This window comes from Oncorhynchus nerka, unplaced genomic scaffold (assembly GCF_034236695.1).
Source record: "Oncorhynchus nerka isolate Pitt River unplaced genomic scaffold, Oner_Uvic_2.0 unplaced_scaffold_909, whole genome shotgun sequence".
Lineage (NCBI taxonomy): Eukaryota > Metazoa > Chordata > Actinopteri > Salmoniformes > Salmonidae > Oncorhynchus > Oncorhynchus nerka.
Genome location: NW_027040391.1, coordinates 11,973 through 31,760, shown reverse-complemented (window position 1 = coordinate 31,760; position 19,788 = coordinate 11,973). Strand labels below are relative to the sequence as shown.

The 19,788-nt window shown below is 42.8% G+C and overlaps 1 protein-coding gene and 1 non-coding gene across 2 annotated transcripts; both read left to right on the top strand.

Annotated features, from left to right (window-relative positions):
* Window positions 1-1,118: 1,118 nt before the first annotated feature.
* Window positions 1,119-19,480, top strand: LOC135570724 (nucleolar protein 58-like). The gene is made up of 11 exons (XM_065016673.1): window positions 1,119-1,276; window positions 1,888-1,964; window positions 2,099-2,151; window positions 3,413-3,674; window positions 3,959-4,023; window positions 8,912-9,319; window positions 9,534-9,697; window positions 12,598-12,659; window positions 17,209-17,351; window positions 19,150-19,268; window positions 19,374-19,480. The coding sequence occupies exons 1-11, from the start codon at window positions 1,232-1,234 to the stop codon at window positions 19,425-19,427; spliced, it is 1,452 nt and encodes a 483-aa protein (XP_064872745.1). The 5' UTR covers window positions 1,119-1,231; the 3' UTR covers window positions 19,428-19,480.
* On the top strand, window positions 9,372-9,451 carry LOC135570734 (small nucleolar RNA SNORD11B). The gene has a single exon (XR_010463587.1). It is a non-coding gene; the product is annotated as a small nucleolar RNA SNORD11B (small nucleolar RNA).
* Window positions 19,481-19,788: the final 308 nt, after the last annotated feature.

The window sequence follows — 19,788 nt, the reverse complement described above, 5'->3', positions numbered from 1 at the left end:
ACTTCAGCGATTTTGCAATTCGTTCCAGTCACAGGCAGCAGAGTACTGGAACGAAAGGCGGCCAAATTAGGTTTTGGCTTTAGGGATGATCAGTGAGATACACCTGCTGGAGCGCGTGCTACGGGTGGGTGTTGCCATTGTGACCAGTGAACTGAGAAGGCAGAGCTTTACCTAGCATGGACTTGTAGATGACCTGGAGCCAGTGGGTCTGGCGACGAACATGTAGCGAGGGCCAGCCGACTAGAGCATACAAGTCGCAGTGGTGGGTGGTATAAGGTGCTTTAGTAACAAAACGGATGGCACTGTGATAAACTGCATCCAGTTTGCTGAGTAGAGTGTTGGAAGCTATTTTGTAGATGACATCGCCGAAGTCGAGGATCGGTAAGATAGTCAGTTTTACTAGGGTAAGTTTGGCGGTGTGAGTGAAGGAGGCTTTGTTGCGGAATAGAAAGCAGACTCTAGATTTGATTTTGGATTGGAGATGTTTGATATGAGTCTGGAAGGAGAGTTTACAGTCTAGCCAGACACTGTTAGGGTTGCGTAAATTCAAATCTGGTATCAGGATAAATATAAAAATGAGTCACCGATTTTATACTATGTATTTTTTATTAGCTACAGTGCCTTGCGAAAGTATTCGGCCCCCTTGAACTTTGCGACCTTTTGCCACATTTCAGGCTTCAAACATAAAGATATAAAACTGTATTTTTTTGTGAAGAATCAACAACAAGTGGGACACAATCATGAAGTGGAACGACATTTATTGGATATTTCAAACTTTTTTAACAAATCAAAAACTGAAAAATTGGGCGTGCAAAAATTACTACCATAGCTGACCCTGTAAAACAACTAACTGGTGTGTGACAGTAAACTTTTATTTATACGTTTTTTATTTTGGATTCATTCCTGTCTTACTTTCGGGGGATTTGCGTGTATCGTTTTGTACTGCAAGGTTTTACTGTATGGAAGGAACATGCACTGTTGGCGCTAGGAACATAAGCGCGATAACAACTGCAAAATACGTGTACGCGGTTCGCGACCAAAATGTTCTCGTCGGATTTGTTTGTCTCCAAATAGTTCACTCTGCCACTTCTCGCGATGTTAGAGAGGACGTGCTTCGGGTGAGGCACACAGATCACCGCGTGGAACACATTCCCGTTGGAACTGCGACTAGCGAAGGCTTTCTAGGAGATAAGTTTGTTTCGGGTTTAAACTTGGTGAAAAAGCGTCAGAGATGCTTGTTTTATTTGAAACCGCTGCTGGTTATGCAATATTTAAAGTGAGTATTTAGCTAAAGTTATATTCTAATAATTTTAGATGGGTGCATGACAATTTTCAATCATTGAACCGGGTTCGCGGTGTAGCTAGCTAAATACCTTGTTTTCCTGGAGTAGCTAGATATTGTATTAAAATACAAAGTATTTCAATGTCAAGACCTGTTTAACATTGTTTATAGTACACATGGCTTCTCTATTTAGGTCGTCGTGGTAGTTCTCGCATGCAAACCTTTACCGCAACGAGGCCTTCTCATTCAACACGCTGCAGTTAAGCAACCACGTTGCATGTGGCAAGTTACCTAGATCTGCTGGATATACAGATACTTTGCTACCTTGGACTTGGCTTTAGTAATTATGCAACTATTTCAACCCGTTCTATTTTCGAAGTTAAATAATTTATTTGTTGCCAATGTTTACCCAACATTTCAAATAGGCTTCTCTTCCAAGTTAGCATAACTGGTGCGTGGTACTTTGGAGGGACCGCGTGCTGGCTTTCTTGTCACACATTACAGACGGGTTTTAATGACAACACATGTAAACCGAGTTGAGTTAATGCAATTAATGTATGGTATGCCCGTGTACTTGATAGAACTTTAACCTTGTTTTGTTTCAGGTCCTCGATGAGTCAAAGCTCCAAGAGGTGGACAGTTTATGGAAGGAGTTCGAAACTCCGGAGAAGGCCAACAAAGTGTGAGTTATGTCTGGAGAGAGGAGTGTTTAGAGGGGAATACGTTGTCAATGAACAGTAGTATTACACATTATCAGCATAAGGAACATGTTTCTGGAGTTGACAAATAACATGTCGCCACCATTTCTCCTTCCAGAGTGAAGTTGAAGCACTTTGAGAAATTCCAGGACACAACAGAGGCCTTGGCAGGTAGACAGAATACTTTCACCTCTCCTGTTGTTGCTCACTATAGTTTACCAGTTAGTGCACAAGGGCTGTCAGTCAAGGCTTCTGCATGCTTCAGCTAGGTGAACCAACAGCGTGTTCACATACTCCCTTAATTAAAAGACCGTTGCTTGAAAAATGAGAAAAGCGGCAATAGTAGTGTTTGTCCAACTTGAGAAGCCATAGCCAGTATACACTTCCTCAAACTAGTCAGAAATAATTGAAGATGGCTCAAGAAATGGCATATTTTTTTCCTTATTTTTACAATTTTACAAGCTGTGCAGTATTTATGAAGTTTGAAAATGTGCATGGAAAACGAGTATCGTTGAAGTTTTTATTTTATTTTTTATTTAACTAGGCAAGTCGGTTAAGAACAAATTCTTATTTTCAATGACGGCCTAGGAACAGTGGGTTAACTGCCTGTTCAGGGGCAGAACGACAGATTTGTACCTTGTCAGTTCGGGGGTTTGAACTTGCAACCTTCCGGTTACCAGTCCAACGCTCTAACCGCTAGACCACCCTGCCGCCCCAAACATCCGGGGAAAACACCTGACCGAAGACCAAACAAACACGCTTCTGAAGATATGCACTAACTAACCCCAACTGTTTGGGATGGGAAGCATGCAGAAGCCTTTAGGTGTTCAGCAGTATTCCTCACTACAGCTGAGACCACAGCTAACCTTAACCATCATAACAAACACTGACAGCAGCCGGTTGTTGAACTCACCCCCTAACAATGTTGAGTCTATGAATAGATGCATATTACTAATGTCCCGTGTCTAAATGTTGGAACTATAACAGTCGTTTGTATATGTAGTGTATGTGGACACCCTGTCAAATTAGTGGATTCGGTTATTTTAGCCACATCCGTTGCTGACAGGTTTATAAAATCGAGCACACAGCCATGCAATCTCCATAGACAAACATTGCCGTCAGAGCAGCTCACAGATCACTGCACCTGAACACAGCCCATCTGTAAACAGCTACCTACCTCATCCCCATACTGTATTTATTTATCTTGCTCCTTTGCACCCCAGTATCTCTAATTGCATATTAATTTCTGCCTTACTAGAGTTGTCCCGGTTAACTAAGCGCTGTTATTGTGAAGTGGAAACGTCTAGGAGCAACAACGGCTCAGCCGCAACGTGGTAGACCACACGAGCTCACAGAACTAGACTCCCGAGTGCTGTAGCGTGTACACGTCTCTCCTGTCCTCATGTTGTAACTATATCTCTCCTGTGTCCAGCGGCCACGGCCATGACGGAAGGGAAGATGGGGAAGAGTCTGAAGAAGGTCCTGAAGAAAGTGGTGGCTAAAGAAGCTCATGAACAGCTGGCCATCAGCGACGCTAAGCTGGGGGGCGTCATCAAGGAGAAGTTGAACCTGAGCTGTGTCCACAGCCCTGCGGTGGCAGAGCTGATGAGAGGCATCAGGACACAGATGGAGTCCCTGATCACTGGGCTGCCCCCCCGGGAGATCAGCGCCATGTCTCTGGGACTGGCTCACAGGTAGGGTGGAACACAGACAACGCTTGGTGTTTTGGATTTATTAGGATCCCATTAAATGACGCCAACTGGTCTTATAACAAAAGACCTCATTACAAACACTTTATAATTGACTCACATCAATATGTAGTGTGTGTGTTGCCGATGATTATATCATGCTGTCTGAAACCTGGTGTGGATTTCCTCAGCATTCGTCACTACCCCTGAGGCAGCACCTCCCTCTGTCGTATTCATAGAAGACCTGAAAGGCTGCTATGGCAGATCCTGACCTGTTTCTGTTTCCTCAGTTTGTCCCGCTACAAGCTGAAGTTCAGCCCTGACAAAGTGGATACCATGATCGTTCAAGCTATCTGTAAGTACCTCCTCTTAGACCAGGGATGGGCATCTTTGATGGGGGTGGGGGCCACAAAAACCTCACGAGGGCCGCAACACATCTCACATCAGTACCCCCACCTTGCAAGCAAAACATTTTAGCGGCCCTCGCGTGACAGTGAAGAGAATTTCACTTTTAGCGTTCATTTCCTACAACAACTGCACATTAGTGCAGTTTTTATAAGATGACTGATCAATGAGCCCTGGTCGGTAATTCGACTACTGTGATTGGTTAGTTAGTCGAGGCTGACAGGCCAATGAGGTGAGTTCTCTCCCCAGTACAGGGATGTGGGTCCGCGGGCCTATAGGAGGTGGGCCAGTGGAAGCCTGTTGCTCATCCCTGTCCTCTGTCCATGTAAAGGGACAACATAATAGTATTATGGTCTGTAGCTCAGTAACAGGTGTAACTAGTATTATGGGCTGTAGCTCAGTAACAGGTGTAACTAGTATTATGGTCTGTAGCTCAGTAACAGGTGTAACTAGTATTATGGTCTGTAGCTCAGTAACAGGTGTGACTAGTATTATGGTCTGTAGCTCAGTAACAGGTGTGACTAGTATTATGGTCTGTAGCTCAGTAACAGGTGTGACTAGTATTATGGTCTGTAGACAGGTGTGACTAGTATTATGGTCTGTAGCTCAGTAACAGGTGTAACTAGTATTATGGTCTGTAGCTCAGTAACAGGTGTAACTAGTATTATGGTCTGTAGCTCAGTAACAGGTGTGACTAGTATTATGGTCTGTAGCTCAGTAACAGGTGTAACTAGTATTATGGTCTGTAGCTCAGTAACAGGTGTGACTAGTATTATGGTCTGTAGCTCAGTAACAGGTGTGACTAGTATTATGGTCTGTAGCTCAGACAGGTGTGACTAGTATTATGGTCTGTAGACAGGTGTGACTAGTATTATGGTCTAGCTCAGTAACAGGTGTGACTAGTATTATGGGCTGTAGACAGGTGTGACTAGTATTATGGGCTGTAGCTCAGTAACAGGTGTGACTAGTATTATGGTCTGGAGACAGGTGTGACTAGTATTATGGTCTGTAGACAGGTGTGACTAGTATTATGGTCTGTAGACAGGTGTGACTAGTATTATGGTCTGTAGACAGGTGTGACTAGTATTATGGTCTGTAGACAGGTGTGACTAGTATTATGGTCTGTAGACAGGTGTGACTAGTATTATGGTCTGTAGACAGGTGTGACTAGTATTATGGTCTGTAGACAGGTGTGACTAGTATTATGGTCTGTAGACAGGTGTGACTAGTATTATGGTCTGTAGACAGGTGTGACTAGTATTATGGTCTGTAGCTCATGGTCTGTAGACAGGTGTGACTAGTATTATGGTCTGTAGACAGGTGTGACTAGTATTATGGTCTGTAGCTCAGTAACAGGTGTGACTAGTATTATGGGCTGTAGCTCAGTAACAGGTGTGACTAGTATTATGGTCTGTAGACAGGTGTGACTAGTATTATGGTCTGGCTCAGACAGGTGTGACTAGTATTATGGTCTGTAGACAGGTGTGACTAGTATTATGGTTGTAGCTCAGTAACAGGTGTAACTAGTATTATGGTCTGTAGCTCAGTAACAGGTGTAACTAGTATTATGGTCTAGCTCAGTAACAGGTGTAACTAGTATTATGGGATGTAACAGGTGTGACTAGTATTATGGTCTGCTCAGACAGGTGTGACTAGTATTATGGTCTGTAGACAGGTGTAACTAGTATTATGGTCTGTAGACTGACAGTAACAGGTGTAACTAGTATTATGGTCTGTAGCTCAGTAACAGGTGTGACTAGTATTATGGTCTGTAGCTCAGTAACAGGTGTAACTAGTATTATGGTCTGTAGCTCAGTAACAGGTGTGACTAGTATTATGGTCTGTAGCTCAGTAACAGGTGTGACTAGTATTATGGTCTGTAGACAGGTGTGACTAGTATTATGGTCTGGAGACGGATGTGACTAGTATTATGGTCTGTAGACAGGTGTGACTAGTATTATGGGCTGTAGACAGGTGTGACTAGTATTATGGGCTGTAGCTCAGTAACAGGTGTGACTAGTATTATGGTCTGGAGACAGGTGTGACTAGTATTATGGTCTGTAGACAGGTGTGACTAGTATTATGGTCTGTAGACAGGTGTGACTAGTATTATGGTCTGTAGACAGGTGTGACTAGTATTATGGTCTGTAGACAGGTGTGACTAGTATTATGGTCTGTAGACAGGTGTGACTAGTATTATGGTCTGTAGACAGGTGTGACTAGTATTATGGTCTGTAGACAGGTGTGACTAGTATTATGGTCTGTAGACAGGTGTGACTAGTATTATGGTCTGTAGACAGGTGTGACTAGTATTATGGTCTGTAGACAGGTGTAACTAGTATTATGGTCTGTAGCTCAGTAACAGGTGTGACTAGTATTATGGTCTGTAGACAGGTGTGACTAGTATTATGGTCTGTAGACAGGTGTGACTAGTATTATGGTCTGTAGCTCAGTAACAGGTGTGACTAGTATTATGGTCTGTAGCTCAGTAACAGGTGTGACTAGTATTATGGTCTGTAGACGGGTGTGACTAGTATTATGGTCTGGAGACGGGTGTGACTAGTATTATGGTCTGTAGACAGGTGTAACTAGTATTATGGTCTGTAGCTCAGTAACAGGTGTAACTAGTATTATGGGTTGTAGCTCAGTAACAGGTGTAACTAGTATTATGGGCTGTAGCTCAGTAACAGGTGTAACTAGTATTATGGTCTGTAGACAGGTGTGACTAGTATTATGGTCTGGAGACGGGTGTGACTAGTATTATGGTCTGTAGACAGGTGTAACTAGTATTATGGGTTGTAGCTCAGTAACAGGTGTAACTAGTATTATGGTCTGTAGCTCAGTAACAGGTGTAACTAGTATTATGGTCTGTAGCTCAGTAACAGGTGTAACTAGTATTATGGGATGTAACAGGTGTAACTAGTATTATGGGCTGTAGCAGGTGTGACTAGTATTATGGGCTGTAGACAGGTGTAACTAGTATTATGGGCTGTAGCTCAGTAGCAGGTGTGACTAGTATTATGGGCTGTAGACAGGTGTAACTAGTATTATGGGCTGTAGCTCAGTAGCAGGTGTGACTAGTATTATGGTCTGTAGCTCAGTAACAGGTGTGACTAGTATTATGGTCTGTAGCTCAGTAACAGGTGTGACTAGTATTATGGTCTGTAGCTCAGTAACAGGTGTGACTAGTATTATGGTCTGTAGCTCAGTAACAGGTGTGACTAGTATTATGGTCTGTAGACAGGTGTGACTAGTATTATGGTCTGTAGACAGGTGTGACTAGTATTATGGTCTGTAGACAGGTGTGACTAGTATTATGGTCTGTAGACAGGTGTGACTAGTATTATGGTCTGTAGACAGGTGTGACTAGTATTATGGTCTGTAGACAGGTGTGACTAGTATTATGGTCTGTAGACAGGTGTGACTAGTATTATGGTCTGTAGACAGGTGTGACTAGTATTATGGTCTGTAGACAGGTGTGACTAGTATTATGGTCTGTAGACAGGTGTGACTAGTATTATGGTCTGGAGACGGGTGTGACTAGTATTATGGTCTGGAGACGGGTGTAACTAGTATTATGGGCTGTAGACAGGTGTAACTAGTATTATGGGCTGTAGCTCAGTAACAGGTGTGACTAGTATTATGGGCTGTAGCTCAGTAACAGGTGTGACTAGTATTATGGTCTGTAGCTCAGTAACAGGTGTGACTAGTATTATGGTCTGTAGACAGGTGTGACTAGTATTATGGTCTGTAGACAGGTGTGACTAGTATTATGGTCTGTAGCTCAGTAACAGGTGTGACTAGTATTATGGTCTGTAGCTCAGTAACAGGTGTGACTAGTATTATGGTCTGTAGCTCAGTAACAGGTGTGACTAGTATTATGGTCTGTAGACGGGTGTGACTAGTATTATGGTCTGTAGACGGGTGTGACTAGTATTATGGTCTGGAGACGGGTGTGACTAGTATTATGGTCTGTAGACAGGTGTAACTAGTATTATGGGTTGTAGCTCAGTAACAGGTGTAACTAGTATTATGGGCTGTAGCTCAGTAACAGGTGTAACTAGTATTATGGTCTGTAGACAGGTGTGACTAGTATTATGGTCTGGAGACGGGTGTGACTAGTATTATGGTCTGTAGACAGGTGTAACTAGTATTATGGGTTGTAGCTCAGTAACAGGTGTAACTAGTATTATGGTCTGTAGCTCAGTAACAGGTGTAACTTGTATTATGGTCTGGAGACAGGTGTGACTAGTATTATGGTCTGGAGACAGGTGTGACTAGTATTATGGTCTGTAGACAGGTGTGACTAGTATTATGGTCTGTAGACAGGTGTGACTAGTATTATGGGCTGTAGCTCAGTAACAGGTGTAACTAGTATTATGGGCTGTAGCTCAGTAACAGGTGTAACTAGTATTATGGGCTGTAGCTCAGTAACAGGTGTGACTAGTATTATGGGCTGTAGCTCAGTAACAGGTGTGACTAGTATTATGGTCTGTAGCTCAGTAACAGGTGTAACTAGTATTATGGTCTGTAGCTCAGTAACAGGTGTAACTAGTATTATGGTCTGTAGACAGGTGTAACTAGTATTATGGGCTGTAGCTCAGTAGCAGGTGTGACTAGTATTATGGTCTGTAGCAGGTGTAACTAGTATTATGGGCTGTAGCTCAGTAACAGGTGTAACTAGTATTATGGGCTGTAGCTCAGTAACAGGTGTAACTAGTATTATGGTCTGTAGCTCAGTAACAGGTGTGACTAGTATTATGGTCTGTAGACAGGTGTAACTAGTATTATGGGCTGTAGCTCAGTAACAGGTGTAACTAGTGTTTTGATCTGTGCAGCTCTGCTGGATGACCTGGACAAGGAGCTCAACAACTACATCATGCGCTGTAGGGAGTGGTACGGCTGGCACTTCCCTGAGGTGGGGAAGATCATCACTGACAACCTGGCCTACTGCAAGAGTGTCCGGAAGATAGGCGCTCGTACCAACGTGGCAACCACCGACCTGTCTGAGCATCTCCCCGAGGAGGTGGAGGCAGAGGTCAAACTGGCTGCAGAGATCTCCATGGGAACGGAGGTGTCAGAGGAGGACATCGGCAACATCATGCACCTGTGTGACCAGGTGATAGAGATTACAGAGTACCGCACCCAACTGTACGACTATCTGAAGAACAGGATGATGGCTATCGCTCCCAACCTGACTGTCATGGTGGGGGAACTGGTAGGGGCACGGCTCATCTCTCACGCTGGTGAGTCATGATCTAACGGCCAATCACACAGCAGGAATCATTCACAACACAAAACAAGCGGTGATTAATATGACTATATGTCACAATCCTGAAACCTGATGCTTTTCAGTCACTACCTCATCTGAGCTTGAATTAAAACCTTTTACCTGGACACCTGTAGTAGGCAGCTGGAAACGCCCAAACTGCTCCTACATGCTCTGGTTCTCTCTGACAGGGTCCCTGTTGAACCTGGCCAAGCACCCGGCCTCCACAGTCCAGATCCTGGGAGCAGAGAAGGCCCTGTTCAGAGCCCTGAAGACGCGCAGAGACACGCCCAAATATGGTCTCATCTACCACGCCTCTCTGGTGGGACAGACCTCGGCCAAGAACAAGGGCAAGGTGAGGCTTTTGTTCCAGCCATCACTAGAAGTAGAATGTCTCTCCACACTACAGTACTGTTGTCATGTTCCAGGTGTGATCTAGTTCTAATCAGAATGTCTCTCCACAGTACTGTTGTCATGTTCCAGGTGTGATCTAATCAGAATGTCTCTCCACACTACAGTACTGTTGTCGTGTTCCAGGTGTGATCTAATCAGAATGTCTCTCCACACTACAGTACTGTTGTCGTGTTCCAGGTGTGATCTAGTTCTAATCAGAATGTCTCTCCACACTACAGTACTGTTGTCGTGTTCCAGGTGTGATCTAGTTCTAATCAGAATGTCTCTCCACACTACAGTACTGTTGTCGTGTTCCAGGTGTGATCTAGTTCTAATCAGAATGTCTCTCCACACTACAGTACTGTTGTCGTGTTCCAGGTGTGATCTAGTTCTAATCAGAATGTCTCTCCACACTACAGTACTGTTGTCGTGTTCCAGGTGTGATCTAGTTCTAATCAGAATGTCTCTCCACACTACAGTACTGTTGTCATGTTCCAGGTGTGATCTAGTTCTAGTACTGTTGTCGTGTTCAGAATCAGAATGTCTCTCCACACTACAGTACTGTTGTCGTGTTCCAGGTGTGATCTAGTTCTAATCAGAATGTCTCTCCACACTACAGTACTGTTGTCGTGTTCCAGGTGTGATCTAGTTCTAATCAGAATGTCTCTCCACACTACAGTACTGCTGTCATGTTCCAGGTGTGATCTAATCAGAATGTCTCTCCACACTACAGTACTGTTGTCATGTTCCAGGTGTGATCTAATCAGAATGTCTCTCCACTCTACAGTACTGTTGTCATGTTCCAGGTGTGATCTAATCAGAATGTCTCTCCACACTACAGTACTGCCAAGCTTGTCGCCACCTAGAGGAGAAGGTGTGCTCTAGTTCTAATCAGAATGTCTCTCCACACTACAGTACTGTTGTCATGTTCCAGGTGTGATCTAATCAGAATGTCTCTCCACACTACAGTACTGTTGTCGTGTTCCAGGTGTGATCTAGTTCTAATCAGAATGTCTCTCCACACTACAGTACTGTTGTCATGTTCCAGAAATACTCTAGTTTTAAAAATGTCTCTCCACACTACAGTACTGTTGTACATGTTCCAGGTGTGATCTAGAATCTAATCAGATTTCAAATGTCTCTCCACACTACAGTACTGTTGTCAATGTCATGTATCTAGTCAGAACATCTTTCAAATCACTACAAAATGGTAACGTGTTCCAGGTGTGATCAGTTACACAAGTCAGAAATAGAGAGAAAATGAATCCCTGACCTTTGATCTTCATGTTCCAGGTTTCACAAAGCTTAAAACAGTTAACCATGTTCCAAGCTGAGTTACACAAGTCAGAAATAGAGTCATGAAAGGTGTGAATCCTTCAGAATCTTCATCTGCCCCTTGATCTAATCAGAATGTCTAAGATTAAAACAGTAACCAAAGCAGTTACACAGTCAGAAATGAGAAAATGAATCAGTTTGATCTTCAATGGTTTCACATTAAAACAGTACCATGCCAATCAGTTCTACACAAGTCAGAAATCTGAGCAGAAAATGAATCCCTGTTGATCTTCATGGTTTCACTAAGATTAAAACAGTAACCATCCAAGGAAGTTACACAAGTCAGTTCCAAATAGAAAAAATGAATCCCTTTGATCTTTATGGTTTCACTAAAATACTAAAACAGTAACCAAGTGTTAGATACAAGTCAGAAATAGAGAAAATGAACCCTTTGATCTTCATGGTTTCACTAAGATTAAAAAGTAACCTGCCAAGCAGAGTTACACAAGTCAGAAATGATGAAAATGAATCCCTTTGATCTTCATCATGGTTTCACTAAGATTAAAATGGTAACCAGCCAAGCAGAGTTACACAAGTCAGAAATAGAGAGAAAATGAATCCCTGACCTTTGATCTTCATATGGTTTCACTAAGATTAAAACAGTAACCAGCCAAGCAGAGTTACACAAGTCAGAAATAGAGAGAAAATGAATCCCTTTGATCTTCATATGGTTTCACTAAGACTTTCATTTATTCAATAAATCTTCCTTTTGTTGGATAGTCTCTATATCCAAAAACCTCCGTTTTCTTTTCTTCAGTAATCCACGGCTCAAACCGTTACAACAGGCAGACAAAATATCCTAATTGTATCCGTCAAGTTCATAGAAACATGTCAAACAATGTTTTATATTCAATCCTCAGGTTGTTTTTTGCCTAAATAATCGATAATATTTCAACCGGACAATAACGTTGTCAATATAAAAGGTAAACAAGAAAGGCACGCTCTCGGGATTGAGCATGAAAAAGCTCTGACACTGTAGGGTCCAGTCATTCAGACTGCTCTTACTCCTGCATTTTTCAGAATAACAAACCTGAAACCATTTCTGAATACTGCTGACATCTCGTGGAAGGCATAGGAACTGCATAGCAACTGAGTCATAAGTCAACGGATACTGTAATGGCATTGTATAGAGAACTAGAACAAACAAACAAAAATCTACTTCCTGGATGGATTTTTCTCAGGTTTTCGCCTGCCAAATCCGTTCTGCTATACTCAGACATTATTTGAACCACTTTGGAAACTTTTGAGGTTTTCTATCCAAATCTATGCATATCCTAGCTTCTGGGACTGAGTAGCAGGCAGTTTAGTTTGGGCACGCTTTTCATCCTAAATTCCTGAATGTTGCCCCCTACCCTAATGAAGTTAAACAGTGATATCCTGCTAGTCACCTACTCTGCTAGTCCCCTACTCATCTCCTACTCTGCTAGTCCCCTACTCATCTCCTACTCTGCTAGTCCCCTACTCATCTCCTACTCTGCTAGGTCTACCGGTCCCTAATATTGTGCTGACCCTGGTTTATCCCTTCAGATCAGAAGAATCAGTGGAACAGGCAAAGCCATGGCGAAGTCTGACAAATACCAACACAAGAGGTGAGTTAACCCTGGAAACTACTGTATTGGGTAACTAACCTTCTGTCGCGTCTCTCTGGTAACTGACCTTCTGTCGCGTCTCTGGTAACTGACCTTCTGTCGCGTCTCTGGTAACTGACCTTCTGTCGCGTCTCTCTGGTAACTGACCTGTCGCGTCTCTCTGGTAACTAACCTTCTGTCGCGTCTCTCTGGTAACTGACCTTCTGTCGCGTCTCTCTGGTAACTGACCTTCTGTCGCGTCTCTCTGGTAACTGACCTTCTGTCGCGTCTCTCTGGTAACTGACCTTCTGTCGCGTCTCTCTGGTAACTGACCTTCTGTCGCGTCTCTCTGGTAACTGACCTTCTGTCGCGTCTCTCTGGTAACTGACCTTCTGTCGCGTCTCTCTGGTAACTGACCTTCTGTCGCGTCTCTGGTAACTGACCTTCTGTCGCGTCTCTCTGGTAACTGACCTTCTGTCGCGTCTCTCTGGTAACTGACCTTCTGTCGCGTCTCTCTGGTAACTGACCTTCTGTCGCGTCTCTCTGGTAACTGACCTTCTGTCGCGTCTCTCTGGTAACTGACCTTCTGTCGCGTCTCTCTGGTAACTGACCTTCTGTCGCGTCTCTCTGGTAACTGACCTTCTGTCGCGTCTCTCTGGTAACTGACCTTCTGTCGCGTCTCTCTGGTAACGTCACCGGCTGTCCCCGACAACAAGTCTTGGTTGTGTCTTTGGCATAATTAAAACTGATGACTTATTTATCAAATAACTCTCTAATTATTATTATGTGATTAAACTGATTAATCATGTAACTGTAATTAACTAGGAAGTCGGGGCACCAAGTAAAATATTCAGTTTACAACGTTATAATTTTCCTAATATAACTTTCAGAAATATAATATCTGATCACATAGTCTTCTGATTAATTCATTATTTACCTCACATTAGTCTCATTCCAAACGTCGTAAATTGTTGGTTATCTGCACGAACAAAGTCTTCACTGAATCATCCATACATCAATTGTCTTAAAATAATTGATTTACTAAGTAATTCACAGAAATGCGTCACACATACCCCATATAATTTCTTTGGAAATATATTTTGTATGTGCCATGGTTTGATCAATTTGATTTCCATTGATAATGTGTGATTTGTCAGCACATTCAACTATGTAAAGAAAAAGTATTTAATAAGAATATTTCATTCATTCAGATCTAGGATGTGTTATTTTAGTGTTCCCTTTATGTTTTTGAGCAGTATATTTCCAAAGAAAGGAGGATGTGCCCTAATGGCGGCTTGTTAGACAGTGATAATTATAACAATTGAAATGCTAATCCTTCACACATGAAAGCTCATTCGGGAACAATTGATATCAATATATATATTTACGCTCAGTGTGTCGTCGGTATCTCTGTTGAAACGCTTGTTTCTGTTGGAGAGTTTGTCCGCTCTCTCTCTGTCGTGGTTAGAATGGCTGGTTCAGTGACATTACTTCATGTCGTTATAGGATAGAGAGTTTGTCCGCTCTCTCTCTGTCGTGGTTAGAATGGCTGGTTCAGTGACATTACTTCATGTCGTTATAGGATAGAGAGTTTGTCCGCTCTCTCTCTGTCGTGGTTAGAATGGCGGTATCGATAGTCTTAAGAGTTTTACCACGTGGTATGGTTAAAAGATTCAGCCATCTACTCAAACCTTAGGTTTATGGTCTCTACTCAAACCTTAGGTTTATGGTCTCTACTCAAACCTTAGGTTTATGGTCTCTACTCAAACCTTAGGTTTATGGTCTCTACTCAAACCTTAGGTTTATGGTCTCTACTCAAACCTTAGGTTTATGGTCTCTACTCAAACCTTAGGTTTATGGTCTCTACTCAAACCTTAGGTTTATGGTCTCTACTCAAACCTGGGCCCTCTTGTGGTAAGCTGGTCTGCAACCTTAAGCCATCTTGTAATTGGGGTGAGCTGGTCTGGTGATAGAAAACCCGGGTTTTATTCGGAAGAGCAGAAAAGGGCCTGTCCCAGGACACCAGACCATAACTGGGCTCAGGGGGCGGTCCTCTGATTTAGTTAAACTCCAACTTGGTCTGGGGGAGGCCCTATGCTCGCAACTTGGTCTGGGGGAGGGTCTGGGGGAGGGCCCTATGCTCGCAACTTGGTCTGGGGGGGCCCTATGCTCTCAACTTGGTCTGGGGGGGCCCTATGCTCGCAACTTGGTCTGGGGGCCCTATGCTCTCAACTTGGGGGGGGGCCCTATGCTCTCAACTTGGTCTGGGGGGGCCCTATGCTCTCAACTTGGTCTGGGGGCCCTATGCTCTCAACTTGGTCTGGGGGGGGAGGCCCTATGCTCGCAACTTGGTCTGGGGGGGAGGCCCTATGCTATCAACTTGGTCTGGGGGGGCCCTATGCTCACAACTTGGTCTGGGGAGGAGGCCCTATGTATCAACTTGGTCTGGGGGAGGCCCTATGTATCAACTTGGTCTTGGGGGGGCCCTATGCTATCAACTTGGTCTGGGGGGGCCTATGCTCACAACTTGGTCTGGGGGGGGCCTATGCTCACAACTTGGTCGGGGGGGGGGGCCTATGCTAGCAACTTGGTCTGGGGGGGCCCTATGCTCGCAACTTGGTCTGGGGGGCCCTATGCTCGCAACTTGGTCTGGGGGGTGGGCTTGCTTGAAATATTTTTTAAATATTCTGTGCCCTGTTTCCCCCGCCAGTGAGCTCGGGACAGACAGCTGTAGGCTATTTGATCAAGAGATAGGAAGTAATCAGGTAGCCTTATTTTATGACGTTTCCATTGGATCCGAGCAGGACATGAGTGGTGAGAGAGCTGGGAATATTTTTCAAATACATTGAGGAACTTTTGTAATTCTCAATGGATGGTAAAACGGTATGTTTGCTTGCTGTTTTGAGGTGACAAAGCATTACTTTGAGAAGCTCCACAGGTCATTAGTAGTGGTGCGTTAAGCCCATCAGAAATACTATCAGATGGGCACATTTGTAAGCCTACATTGGCGCGCAGGCTAGGCAGCATATAGGTCTACTGCTATGCGTTCGCGTTCTTACTCAACATTGACAGGAGCGCTGCCAAACAGAATAAGGACTAAATTAACTGGTAAATGAAATGCTAGAAACACAGTTTCTCTCACAAGTGTAGCATAGGTTGTGCACTCTGCAAACAATGTGTCCACTCCAACAATGAGAATGCTGAAAGACTGATATATTGAATGCGTTAACTGAAATTACCATAACCAAACAAGCATTGTAGATTGTAAATGATAGGAATGAAGGGTAAATGTAGTACTGGTGATATATGTAATGGGGAATTGATATACACTAACAATCAAACGCAAACATTTCACTGAGATGGTGGTGAATCAGAAAGGTGTCTCGTGTGCCATAAATTGACTTGCTACTGCTCAACTAAAACATCTTGGTCGCCCAACAGCCTTTAACCTCTTGCCTCTACTTGGGATGCTTGTGTCCCAACTAGAGCTCTGGAAATGAAAATGCGCTACGCTAAATGCTAATAGTATTAGTTAAAACTCAAAAGTTCATTAAAATACACATGCAGGGTATCAAATTAAAGCTACACTCGTTGTGAATCCAGGCAACAAGTCAGATTTTTAAAATGCTTTTCGGCGACAGCATGAGAAGCTATTATCTGATAGCATGCACCAATACACTACAACACAAAAGCACAGCAGGGGACGTAAACAAAATAATTAGCATTTCGGCGTTACACAAACCGCACAATAAAATAGAAAACAGTCATTACCTTTCACCATCTTCTTTGTTGGCACTCCTAGATGTCCCATAAACACTATTGGGTCTTTATTTCGATTAAATCGGGCCATATAAAGCCAAGATATCGTTATATGTAGACTGTGTGATAAACGAAAAAAACAGCGATTTCACAACGTAACGTCATTTTTTAAAATTCAAAAAGTAGACGATAAACTTTCACAAAACACTTCGAAATACGTTTGTAATGCTACTTTAGGTATTAGTAAACGTTAATAAGCGATAAAAATCATCCATAGGCGATGTCAAAATCATTAGCTGTCGTCTTGGAAAAAATTTCACGAGAGAGAGCTCTTCCGGAATGATCTGGGCGGAGACCGGAGGTAAGTGGTGCCCCTGTTTCGGTTCAACCAAGAATCAAAGAGGATTCAATTCACAAGACTCTAGACAACATGGGGATGCTGTGGGAGTTGAATGCTCGGTCTTATCTAATTCGGCTCACTGTTAACAATTGCTGGAAGTGGCGCAAGGATATTTATTTCCATTTTCTGTGATCAGGTTTTCCTGCGCTTTCCGATGTAACGCACGTTATGTAATAGCCACAGTCGTGATTTAACCAGTTTTAAAAACGTCCGAGGGTTTCCTATACACACATTCTAACCATATGAACGTACTATATTCCTGGCATGAGTAGCAGGGCGCTGAAATGTTGCGCGATTTTTAACAAAATGTTCAAAAAAGTAGAGGGTAGGAGCAACTAGTTAAACCAATCAATCGACCGTTGGCTAATTACCAACTGTGCTGTTAACTAACGTTCTGTCATGTCTCCGTAGTGACGTGAAGGTGTACGACCCCTCCGGAGACTCCACCCTCCCCTCTGTTTCCAAGAAGAGGAAGTTTGAGGAGGTGGAGGAGGAAGAGGTGGCCACACCGGTGACAGTCAAAACAAAGAAACCCAAGAAAGAACCTGTGGAAGGTCAGTTGAGTAACTCTTAGCCATAATCCTGTTGTATAACACAACCCATAACATGAGACCATAATACACCATCCATCCTGTTATATAACACAACCCATAATACACCATCCATCCTGTTATATAACACAACCCATAATACACCATCCATCCTGTTATATAACACAACCCATAATACACCATCCATCCTGTTATATAACACAACCCATAACACACCATCCATCCTGTTATATAATACACCATCCATCCTGTTATATAACACAACCCATAATACACCATCCATCCTGTTCTATAACACAACCCATAATACACCATCCATCCTGTTATATAACACAACCCATATTACACCATCCAATAACACAACCCATAATACACCATCCATCCTGTTATATAACACAACCCATAATACACCATCCATCCTGTTCTATAACACAACCCATAATACACCATCCATCCTGTTATATAACACAACCCATAATACACCATCCATCCTGTTCTATAACACAACCCATAATACACCATCCATCCTGTTATATAACACAACCCATAATACACCATCCATCCTGTTATATAATACAACCCATAACACACCATCCATCCTGTTATATAATACACCATCCATCCTGTTCTATAACACAACCCATAATACACCATCCATCCTGTTAATACACCATCCATCCTGTTATATAACACAACCCATAATACACCATCCATCCTGTTCATATAACACAACCCATAATACACCATCCATCCTGTTATATAACAACACCATCCATCCTGTTATATAATACACCATCCATCCTGTTATATAACACAACCCATAATACACCATCCATCCTGTTATATAACACAACCCATAATATACCATCCATCCTGTTATATAACACAACCCATTACACCATATCCTGTTATATAACACAACCCATAATACACCATCCATCCTGTTATATAACACAACCCATACACCATCCATCCTGTTATATAACACAACCCATAATATACCATCCATCCTGTTCTATAACACAACCCATAATACACCATCCATCCTGTTATATAACCCAACCCATAATACACCATCCATCCTGTTCTATAACACAACCCATAATATACCATCCATCCTGTTCTATAATACACCATCCATCCTGTTATATAACACAACCCATAATACACCATCCATCCTGTTCTATAACACAACCCATAATACACCATCCATCCTGTTATATAACACAACCCATAATACACCATCCATCCTGTTCTATAATACACCATCCATCCTGTTATATAACACAACCCATAATACACCATCCATCCTGTTCTATAACCCAACCCATAATACACCATCCATCCTGTTCTATACACCATCCAACACCATCCATCCTGTTTATAACCCAACCCATAATACACCATCCATCCTGTTCTATAACACCATCCATCCTGTTCTATAATACACCATCCATCCTGTTCTATAACACACCATCCATCCTGTTCTATAATACACCATCCACCATCCATCCAACCCATAATACACCATCCATCCTGTTCTATAACACACCATCCATCCTGTTATATAACACAACCCATAATACACCATCCATCCTGTTATATAATACACCATCCATCCTGTTATATAACACAACCCATAATACACCATCCATCCTGTTCTATAATACACCATCCATCCTGTTCTATAACCCAACCCATAATACACCATCCATCCTGTTCTATAACCCAATCCATATCATGAGGTTCTCAGCCGTCTGTTAAGTGCTGTTGTCTCAAGGTGCTTTCTGTTTTCATTCAGAACCAGAGGCTTCAACGGCAGCAGAAGAAACTCCCAAGAAGAAGAAAAAGAAGTCTAAGAAAGCCGAGGAGGACGTAAAGGAAGAGGAAGAGGAGGCGACCGTCTCTCCCACAGAGGAAGTACGTAGCTGATGGGGACATGCCTCCAGAATATATATATTCCTGCTCATCTAAGCCGTTCTGCCTGAACCAACATACTAATTTGTTATTTCTTGTGATTTACAGTCGTCAAAGAAGAAGAAGAAGAAGAAAAAGGTCAAGGAGGAAGAGGGAGATTAATCTGGTTGGGGAGAAACTGTATTATATTAGAACTTTTAGTTGTGGTTGTATCTACCAGCCAGGACCAGACTGACTGGTGTATCAGCCTGAGACTTGATGATGTATCGGACCGTTTAAAGACTAGAGAACTGGAGACGGAGGTTATTTCAGACCAGCAGCTGATCTGTTATGAGACTTGATGATGTATCTGACCGTTTAAAGACTAGAGAACTCTCAGACCAGCAGCTGATCTGTTATGAGACTTGATGATGTATCTGACCGTTTAAAGACTAGAGAACTGGAGACGGAGGTTATTTCAGACCAGCAGCTGATCTGTTATGAGACTTGATATAAATCCTCCTGTGGATTTGAGTTTAAGATG

Excerpts from the sequence above, each read along its gene's own strand:
- LOC135570724 (XM_065016673.1), top strand. The coding sequence starts at position 1,232 with ATGCTTGTTTTATTTGAAACCGCTGCTGGTTATGCAATATTTAAA. Across the intron at positions 2,152-3,412 it reads CACAACAGAGGCCTTGGCAG|CGGCCACGGCCATGACGGAA; the intron begins GTAGACAGAATA and ends TCCTGTGTCCAG. Across the intron at positions 4,024-8,911 it reads CATGATCGTTCAAGCTATCT|CTCTGCTGGATGACCTGGAC; the intron begins GTAAGTACCTCC and ends TGATCTGTGCAG.